The 9,851-nt window shown below is 36.4% G+C and overlaps 1 protein-coding gene across 2 annotated transcripts; it reads right to left on the bottom strand.

Moving 5' to 3' along the window:
- Window positions 1-282: 282 nt before the first annotated feature.
- LOC127648850 (eukaryotic translation initiation factor 5A-1-like) lies at window positions 283-9,319 on the bottom strand. 2 transcript variants are annotated; one of them, XM_052133638.1, is made up of 5 exons: window positions 9,135-9,319; window positions 7,847-8,036; window positions 7,608-7,712; window positions 2,595-2,726; window positions 283-2,135 (listed from the first exon to the last, which is right to left on the bottom strand). In XM_052133638.1, the coding sequence occupies exons 2-5, from the start codon at window positions 8,012-8,014 to the stop codon at window positions 2,073-2,075; spliced, it is 468 nt and encodes a 155-aa protein (XP_051989598.1). In that variant the 5' UTR covers window positions 8,015-8,036; window positions 9,135-9,319; the 3' UTR covers window positions 283-2,072. The 2 variants fall into 2 exon arrangements, with proteins under 2 accessions (XP_051989598.1, XP_051989597.1); XM_052133637.1 differs by having other exon boundaries at window positions 9,161-9,319.
- Window positions 9,320-9,851: the final 532 nt, after the last annotated feature.

Below are 9,851 nucleotides of genomic sequence, written 5' to 3'. Positions count from 1 at the left end.
AAATTAAATGGAATAATGTTTGCAAACCTCTGTCTCAAAGCATAAACTGTTTGAGATGGCAAAATAAAAAAGGTCAGATCAGTATGAAAAGCATTGAGCAGGTTTTTGTCTACTTTAAATCACGAGATTAGAAGAGAATGTGCTTGCATGCCTTGATTAATAGATGACTGTTTAAAACAAATGTTTGATGTCCTTTTTGGATCAGTCATTATAAACAAATCGTGTTTGCACAGGCATATTATAAATTGTAAACCAGTTGAAAAACACAAAAGCTCATTGGTTTTTTTTTTTATGTTTATTGTAATTGTTCACCTCTTATCCCATCTGTGGTTTCCAACAATAATCATTCAACTATATGAAAAACACTGAACACTATCATTTCTACTGCTTGCGTGATTAAGCACACCTTCTTAAAGATTGAACTGGTTGTACAATAGCCAAGCTACTTAATTTAGATTCATACAGCTCTTCCATCATCTGTTAAGTTTTGCAGATAAAAAGAGGTATTTTACAGGCAAAGTTAGGCTCATTACGACACATAGCAAAACAATCGAACGGTGGAAACCTGAGAGACTCAATTTTCAGATGCCAATGTGTATGATTTTCAATACTGTACAGTCATGTAATACTTTCCATTTTTGAGCTCCCAGATCAGATTTATTTTTATATATATATATGAACTACATTTCTTAAAACAAAAAATTGGTCTTTTGAATCTGGGAACACACCAAGACGACAAATAAAACGGAAACCCAACACAGCTGAAAATACCTCTAGGAAAAACTTTCTGCCCCACCAAGTGCCTACTAATTTGCGAATCCAGTTTACGGTAAACAAATTTATCAAAAGAATTTTAATTTCGAAAAACAAACAGGAACCGAAATGAAAAGCTATAAATGTTCCTCATCTAGATTGAAAAAAAAAAAAAGGGTAAATAAAAATGCTACAAAAAAAAAATAAAAAAAAGAGAGTTTAACCAAATGCAAGGAGTGCCCTAGAAAAAAAAAAAAAAACTTCATACAACTGAAAAGTCAGGTGCATTAAAGATCCTACAGAATGTGAATTACAAATGTATTGAAGCTCTAACAAGCTAATGCCTGCATCTTAAAATGTAATTTGTTTTAAAGCAAAGCTCCTGTAAACACAAACACTGCATTTGTTACAGAGGACATCCATTAGTCCTGCATCACAGCTGATTAACCAGTGCAAAACTCAAAGCCTTCCCTTTCTGCTCTAAAGATGTAACAAAGTGTTTTTTTTTCTTTGCTGCGTAAACAGTTCTTAATTGCTATCAAAATAAAGGTTAATTACATAGGAACATATGAAATGCTGTAAACTTACATAGAAGAAAATATGGAAGTCAGGTGGACTAAAACTTCATAAACATTACTTTCAAACTTAAACATGTTTAGCTACATGCCAAATAAAACGCATGGTTCTGATGTTATATTGTATGTGGTCATTTGGTCGTGATGCAAGTTGTTATAGTCAATGATAGTCAACAAAAAAGGACAACTTTCTGCCTTAGGATTGCTGGTTGTTGGCCAAGTGGCAACCTGTCAAAGCAACATTCTGATAAATCCTAGCCTACCTGAGACATGCAGGCTTTGGCACAAATGTAGATGTACCAAATCCCAGCAAACTAGTCAGTGTCATTCATAGAGGTAATTTTCTAAAGCTGTTGCCTGATTTGCAACAGTTTAAGGCCCAATGGCATTAATAAAAAATCACTGAAGGTTACTGCAATATGTAGAGCATTTAAAAAAAAAAAAAAAACTATTACTATAAACTATTTTTTTAAATGATGAATGATAGAAGCTTGTCTGTATAATGACAAAAGGAATGGATGAGGGAAAACATTTAACAACAAACGTGCAGGAAACCTCAGTGATTTGGAAATATCCTGATCAGACTGCACCTTACCAGACAAGTCAAAAGGTCCAGCATCTTAATATTGATTAACAGAACCAATTCTGGGTGGTTTGTGAAGGCTGTGGCTTTGGTGACTTTTAGAACTAATATGATATTTGTGGTAGAGGCCCTCACTCAACCAGCCAGTAAGCTTCTGTTCATTATGAACTCATGGATTTGATGGCAATCGGACACTCCTCGCCCATAGCAGACAACACAGAGACCTAAAAGAGTGAAAGAAATCAAACATCAGCACAAAATCACAACTATGAGCCTTTTTCAAATTGATAAAATTCCCTTGACTTTTGTGATTACATATAAAATTACTTTTATAAAATCTCTATCCAGTAATCTTTTATAATGCCCTCACAAAAAGCCAATTAAATATTTTATATGGTGGTGCATAATTTTTTCTAGTTATATTCACTCTGGAAATTTCAATTACTTTTTAGGATTTTATTGATTTCCATTTCCAGGCCTGGAAATCAGTTTTAAAATTCTGTAAATTTCCATGACTGTGGGAGCCCTGATGAATATATTTTGTTTAAACATGTATAAGTGACAAATGAGAACCAAACTAAATTGAGAAAACAAAAAAAAGAACATTTATAAATCAAACATAAAAACTAAAAAGGCATATGACAATACAATATCATGAGAATTTGCAAAGAACTGCCACAGACCAAAAATTCATCTCCAGATTCAAATTTGCTCTCTATTTCTTTTCCCAGCTCCCCTTCAGGCAGTTTAAGGTCCTCACGCAAATCTCCATTGTCCTTCAAGAGGGAAAGGTAGCCATCTGTAATGCCAACCAACTGTGCCAAAGGGAAGACAAAAAAAACATTAATAAAAAAAATAGATAACAAATGTAGTCTAGTAAAGCCCTGGGCCATGTAGCTCTATAGTCAAGCATAACCACTGACTAAGATGTACATGCACTCTGGAAGGCCCACAGGAGGACAGGAGCTTTTGGAATGCATTCCATTTAATGAGCGTCTAGAGTTGTTAGAGGAAAAATATAAATAAATACTGCACTGAAAGCAAAACCAAAAAGCTGACTAACCATTAACATTTTTACATAAACTAGGGCTGGATAAAAATATCGATTTTCAGAAGCATTGTGATATTCGTTTGAACAATTGATACATGCAATAGATATGCAACAATATGCGATTTCAATCCATTGATGGAAGACTGAATTTGAAATTTTTTCAAAAGCTAAAATGTGAATGACAAAATATAATTTGTACAAATATAGCTGCAAGCAGCAAATGCCAAGGTCAAGCCAATTATCGGCAGCATGAGCAAAGAAAGAATCATTGTGACACATTTCAAGTTAGAATTCTGATTAATGCTGTAGGAGTTACAGATAAAAAACAAACATCTATGGCCATGTTTCTCAAGATACACTACTGTTCTATTTGCATGTACTAGTTGCACATTAACATCTCTATCATCGGCAGAACAGATGTGCTTGCTCTTTTGGCTATTAGTACATTGATAAAGAGCATTTACTCAAGGTTGTGCAGAGGGTGTTAAGTGCAACATTGTGCAAAATTAGCCAATTAAATACAAAAACTGCAATTTTATTCCCTCAAATATTTCTTTTGATTCTGTAATTATTAGCTTACATGTTTTGATAAGTGTTCTTGTTTTACTACAGCTAATGTTTTTGCCTTTGAACAATTGTTTTTGTCTTCTAATATTTTAATTTTGTGACCGTGATGCTGATTTCAATACATAATTTAAACAAAAATATATGTTTTGGTTATTTCCATGACACTAACATAATTGAAAATTGGTCCGATTGATTGATATATTTCAAGAAAGCAAATTTAGCCATTGTTTTCTACAGGGCCTCCAGAATTCACAATGAAAAAAATATTTTCATTTTACTAAGCAAATGCAACAGCCTTAATTCCTCTTTGGTATTTTTGGTATTTTTTTTATAAATGTATTTTTCAAATTTGTTTGTGAAACAATTCTAAACATCAAAACCCTATTTGCAAATATTTTCAGGCATGGTCTGCAAATAATCAGCGGACTTAAATTTCATGTTGATTGGACATACTAGAAGTTATAGCAACAACAAAACATTTACATAAAATCAAATCATGGCCAACCATGGTATCGTTGTTCTCTGCGTGACCTACACAATCTAACAAGTCAAAAATGCAAACATGCAGCCTCAAATCCATTTTGGTGAGCTCAATTTCAAATTTGTTGATGATTGGCCAATGGCTGCAATGTTTTTCAATATACGCAACTGTCCTCATGATCAATGATGGCAACTCCCATAAAAACACTGAATGCTCATTTTGAAATTAATCGGACCAATGTTTCTATATTTAGATCTACTTCCATATTCCGTTATAGCGCCACCAAATGGCCAAACCTCGCAGCTTTTTCTGCGTTTTCTCAGGTTGAGCTCTTATATACGTGTCAAGTATGGTGAAAATATCTAATTTCACTTAAGAGTTATATAAATTTAGCAAAAACAGACTACACTTAAAATTCATTGGCCTGTTTTTTGGCATTTACGAGCAAAATGTTGCCATATTTTCTTTAAAATTAAGAAATGTACTAATGACGCTTATTTCGTTCTGATCGGAAGAACAACTTTGAAGAATCCACTCGAAGTGGCAACAGGCCATGAGGAGAACCATAGCAAATACGGTATCATTGCACTTGGCAAGTCCTCCCAAATATAAAAGACCAGTCCTGTGAAAATAGACCAATGCCACTAAAAGTTAAGCTCACAAAAAAAAAAAATTTCCACCACTAGGTGTTGCCGTACCAAAACGTCTCAGGCACCTGATGACAAAGTTTCGTAACTATATGCCAACGTGTTCATAAAATACAGTATTTTGTGACAAATTCTAAATGTCCGATGCCCAAATTTGGGTATCGTTTAACTCTGAATGTTTCACATAATCTGAAGAGACCAGTTTTATAATTTTTGGCCAAAGCGTTCAAGAGTTAGAAGCCTAAACAGTAACGGGCAGTGTGGCAAAACGCTGCAGGTGACCTCAACGCATGGTGATGACACATACTAAATTGTCACAATCAGTCAAAGTGTTGCGGATATACAGCATGAAGTCCATTTTGGCGTGCTCGCAGTCAACTTTGAGAAGCCATTCGTCAGGAATTATTTCAAACATTGAAAAAAGGGCTACAATTTGTGTAGCTCTCTCTCACAATCGCTTAACAATTTTGGTGGAAGTCAGACAAATTGTACCACGGTATGCATTAGGAATCAGCAGAAAAAAATAATTTTGTCTCTAGAAAATTAGTTAATATGAATGCTGGCAAGCATTACCAACATACAGAAATTACAGCAGAATTGCCACGATATCGTAATTTTCACACCGGTGCGGTGTTCACGTTCAACCAGACTAATACCAGTATTACATCTGGTTTGATGTTAGTGGTAATAGGGGGTAATTTTTGTTAAGCAATAGCCTACAATAAAGCAAGGCAGCTTGATTTCAAACTCTGAACACATTTTTTTATTCATTTTAACAAAAAATTTGAATGAAACGAAAGTGTACAAATGAAACAAAATGAAAGTGTAATAGAAATGTGTGTTCAACTTTTTGAAAGAAGGCTTTTCAACAGTTGTAAAGGGAAACATCTCTTTGGCGACAAACCTACTTCATTCGTGCATTCTCTCAATCATGGGCTAAAGGACGGGTATTTTGTTGTCCGGGTAAATACATCACTTATTCTGGGTTGTTGTGGCTTTACTTACCTTTCATCCCAGGACACAGATTAGCCGTTTCAGAAGGGTAATGACTTTGTGTGTGAATAAACTAGTTTTATTCCCTCCTATGGCTGGGCAATATGCAAGAAATGTTCATGAGAGATATAGATATCAAATGGGTTTAATTATGTAATCAGATATAGATATATATAGATATATATATATATATTAGGGCTAGGATAAACGATTATTTTTTAAACGATTAATCTAGCGATGTATTTTTTCGATGCATCGATTAATTTAACGATTCATTTTTTCAGTCCGATTCGATTAATCGACTTGTGACAACACCAGTAATACCGGTTTCATCAGGGGTGGGGGGGGGTGTGCATAAAATGTAAAAAAAAAAACATTTGCCGGGAGTTTGATTGACTGGCGATCTGATCAATCAATCATAATACGCCATTTTTGTCCGACAAAGTAGTCAGGAGAGAGAAGATTAACGTCGGTGGATTTGAATAATGGATTGTAGGCTACTGTACTGACATCTTTCCGCGGTTAAAACAACAGTCCTTCTGATGTAGGCTACATTCATGTTTAGCCTATTTGATGCTATAAATTAACCAAGGAAAAGATGATCGGTTCACGAGCAGCTTTAACTGAGGCAATCTGTCACGACACATTAAAGAGCCACAAAATAGTAGGCCTATTTATGGTTTAATTTTCTTTGAATGAACAAATTTGAATGTTGAGACTTTATTAAATGTTACCTGCTTGGTCCTGTCTGTCAGCGCGTTGTCAGTGTCCTCTATGTATTTTTCACGACATTCATTCATTCATAGCTATAAGCGCATTATTAATAGCTATAAGCGAAAACTTTAGGTGTCGACAACGTATTATAGCCTACTCCATCATCGAGTGCAAAGTGGGGAGTTGAAAAAAAAACTTACGGTGCTCTGTCATCTGCAACCGGGTGGCGCCTCTTAAGGCCATCTCCATTTTGCAAAGACGACATATCACGGAATTGTTTCCTTTTAAATTAAAGAATTCCCATACTTTAGAGGAACGAGTGCATGCCGCCTTGCACTTCTGATAGTCTGAGGAGCCACTCATGTTACTACTACTCGCCGGCACCGCATCTTTGTTTTGGATCCGACGAATCGACGTGCATATTTTGCATCGACGTATTTTTTGCAAATAAAAAACTTGGGGCCTGGGTAGCTCAGAGAGTCTTAACGCCGATTACCACCCCTGGAGTCACGAGTTCGAACCCAGGGCATGCTAAGTGACTCCAGCCAGGTCTCCTAAGCAACCAAATTAGCCGGTTGTTAGGGAGGGTAGAGTCACATGGGGTAACATCCTCGTAGTCACTATAATGTGTGGTTCTTGCTCTCGGTGGGGTGCGTGATAAGTTGTGCGTTAATGCCGGAGAATAGCGTGGGCCTCCACACGCACTGTGGTCATGTGCTCAACAAGCCACGTGATAAGATGCACGTATTGACAGTCTCAGACTAGGAGGCAACAGATTCATCATCTGCCACCGGGATTGAGTCACTACACGACCATGAGGATTTACAGCGCATTGGGAATTCCAAATTGGGGAGAAAAAGGCAGAAATAATAATAATAAAAATTAAACCAAAGACATTTCTAAATTCAAATTGCAAATCAAACTAAATAAAAAAAGCAATTAAAATAATGAAGTGGTAAAAAAAAATAAAACACTTCAGTACACCCAGATTGTATCTACTTGAAATCAGATAGAAAGAAATCACATCACTCAAATCAGGTACAATATCAGAGAAATTCAATTAATATATTTAAATCTTGTTGAAAGGGCTTAGAGATGGGTTGAGCAAGCTATTCATACTCATTAATATTGGATACAATATGGTAAAGGCTACACTGGACTCCTGCACACGTGAATATGATTGATAAAACATGAAATCACTTTTATAAATAAGGCCTAAAGATGATTTTAAGGTAGAACTTACTTGATAGTCAAGTCTCTTGATGTTAGGAACATCCATGTTGTGGGTGGAGGGGCAGATGTCTTCATTCTTCTTTCCAGTAAAAATGTCAATTCCAACCATGTGAACCTGAAAAGGTAAATGTAGCCTCTGCATTTAATAATTTTTACTGTTTAAAATGTACTGTTTCAACATCATGCAGTGCATTACAAATTCTGACATTTCATTATAAGTCCTTGGCAGTAAGTTTATAAATATGACACCTTGGCATGTCCATGCTTGCCAGTCTTGGAGGTTGACATCTCCACAATCTTGCATGCACGTCCCTTCAGCACTACAAAGCCATTCTTGCGCAGAGCACTGCACTGCATGGGGAAGGTTAATGAAGCCCCAGCATCACCACTGGTGAAATCAGTGTCAAGATCAGCCATGATGGGTTATTGTCCAAGGATTCTGGGCAAAGGCAAAAAGAAAAACATCTCATTCGATTACCAAAAAAAATAAAATAAAAGTGATGGTACCATGGTACAGAGATGGTAATACCATGGTACTCTGATTACTATATGCATGTACAATGGTATGTCAAGGTACATTAAAAAAACATGGTTTTGCCATGTTGCAAAATAATAAAAAAATATTATTTTTGACATTTGTTACTTGCATGTGTTATTCAATCATTACATGCCAAAATTGCTTAAATTAATGTTACCTCATGGATCGTGTTTGTAACAAAAATAAGGCACTTTTAAAGCAACGCCTAACATATATATTTGAGTTTTTACATATTTGTAGTTTGCTGTATTGGAGACAGAACATGCTGAAAAGACATTTGCCGTTTACAAAATACACACCAAATGCAACATATAAGCGAGACCACGAAGTTCCACTACATTAAAATTAGTTATAGCTGAAATAGCACGCTGCCCTAGTTTAAATACATGTAGAGCGTTAAGGGCCCTCCCTGCCAGAGGCAGCACCACGAATCGAACAGAACGCACGTGTCTCGAAATGTGTTTTCAAAAGTTCATTATCTTTGACTCGACACGTCGTCTAAAGAAAAGCGAAGCTACAGCACGAGACGCAACGCAACGTTAAAAGACGTCCGTCTAGCAGTGCATAGTTGAAAAATGACTGAAAAACAGCGCGAACGGACGAAAAAATGCGTTCGAGTATGAGAGTTAATTGAAAACGTTGTAAAACTGACCAAGCGCGTTATCAACAACATTTTAAGGATCTGGCCCCCGATATCAGGGTTAAACGCCACTAATCTCACTGAATCTAAAACAATCAGTCGGACAGAATTTTTTGGTCTGGATGAATGACTCCGTTTGCAGCTGCACACAAAGTTAACCGGAACTACGGAGTTGGCCGACTCTGTTAAAAACCGCTAATAATCTCACAAACACTACAAACATCGCGTTCGCATTAGGATGTAACTCAAGCCATTGCACATCGTTCGCAAAAACTAAACATATGTTCGGATCTGAAGGAAGAACTTTGGCCAGGCCGTTATGCTACTCTCTCGGTCTTCAATGAGCATGTGGTACGCACATTCAAAAGCTAACAAAATTCCACACCCAAACGCTCTGTTCGACGGTCTCAGGAAACTTCGCCTCGAATCCTCAAATCTTCTTCCAAACTTGAATCCACCAACTAAATTGTGCTGGACTCTGAGAATTCGCCTTTAAATGTTGCGATGCTGGAGCAGAGAGCGTCCAAAACGCCAGTCATTCCCTTGCAACGAAAGAGAGAGAATTCTGCGCATGCGCAAACACATTCACGGCAACGAGATTCTCGTGCGGGAAGTGTTGCTCACTGTCCCACCAACATCAATGCCTGATTAAAATTCAACGGCATCAAAAACAACGCAATCAATTTGAATGTTTACGAGTGATATGCATGTTTATGTTTGTTCTGAAGAAAAATTGGTCACATGGTGGGCTTAATCCAATAGTACTATATTAAAGAAGATTTTTTTTATTGGCCAGTGACCATTTTTTTTTTAACATATGGACTTCCCTTCCTAACATATGGTCTTTTTTCCGTCTTCCCTCTCTGCTGGACTAAGCATGTACTTCTATACATAAACAGGGGTTAAATAGGGATTTATGAGGTGGGAAAACACTTATCTGGTGGTGATTCCTTTTATAATGAAGTTAAAGTTGAAATAACATGTTGCCCTAGTTAAATACATAATATATTTAGAGTGTTAAGAGCTATGCTAGATGCAGCACCATGAATCAAACCGTGCTTTTCAACAAATTTTAA

This window comes from Xyrauchen texanus, chromosome 9, assembly GCF_025860055.1.
Source record: "Xyrauchen texanus isolate HMW12.3.18 chromosome 9, RBS_HiC_50CHRs, whole genome shotgun sequence".
NCBI classification, from domain to species: Eukaryota; Metazoa; Chordata; class Actinopteri; order Cypriniformes; family Catostomidae; genus Xyrauchen; species Xyrauchen texanus.
The sequence above is the reverse complement of the archived record's forward strand: the minus strand, read 5'-3'. Positions and strand labels throughout refer to the sequence as shown.

Excerpts from the sequence above, each read along its gene's own strand:
- LOC127648850 (XM_052133638.1), bottom strand. The coding sequence starts at position 8,014 with ATGGCTGATCTTGACACTGATTTCACCAGTGGTGATGCTGGGGCTTCA. Across the intron at positions 2,727-7,607 it reads TCAAGAGACTTGACTATCAA|TTGGTTGGCATTACAGATGG; the intron begins GTAAGTTCTACC and ends CCTTTGGCACAG. Across the intron at positions 2,136-2,594 it reads AATCTGGAGATGAATTTTTG|GTCTCTGTGTTGTCTGCTAT; the intron begins GTCTGTGGCAGT and ends TCACTCTTTTAG.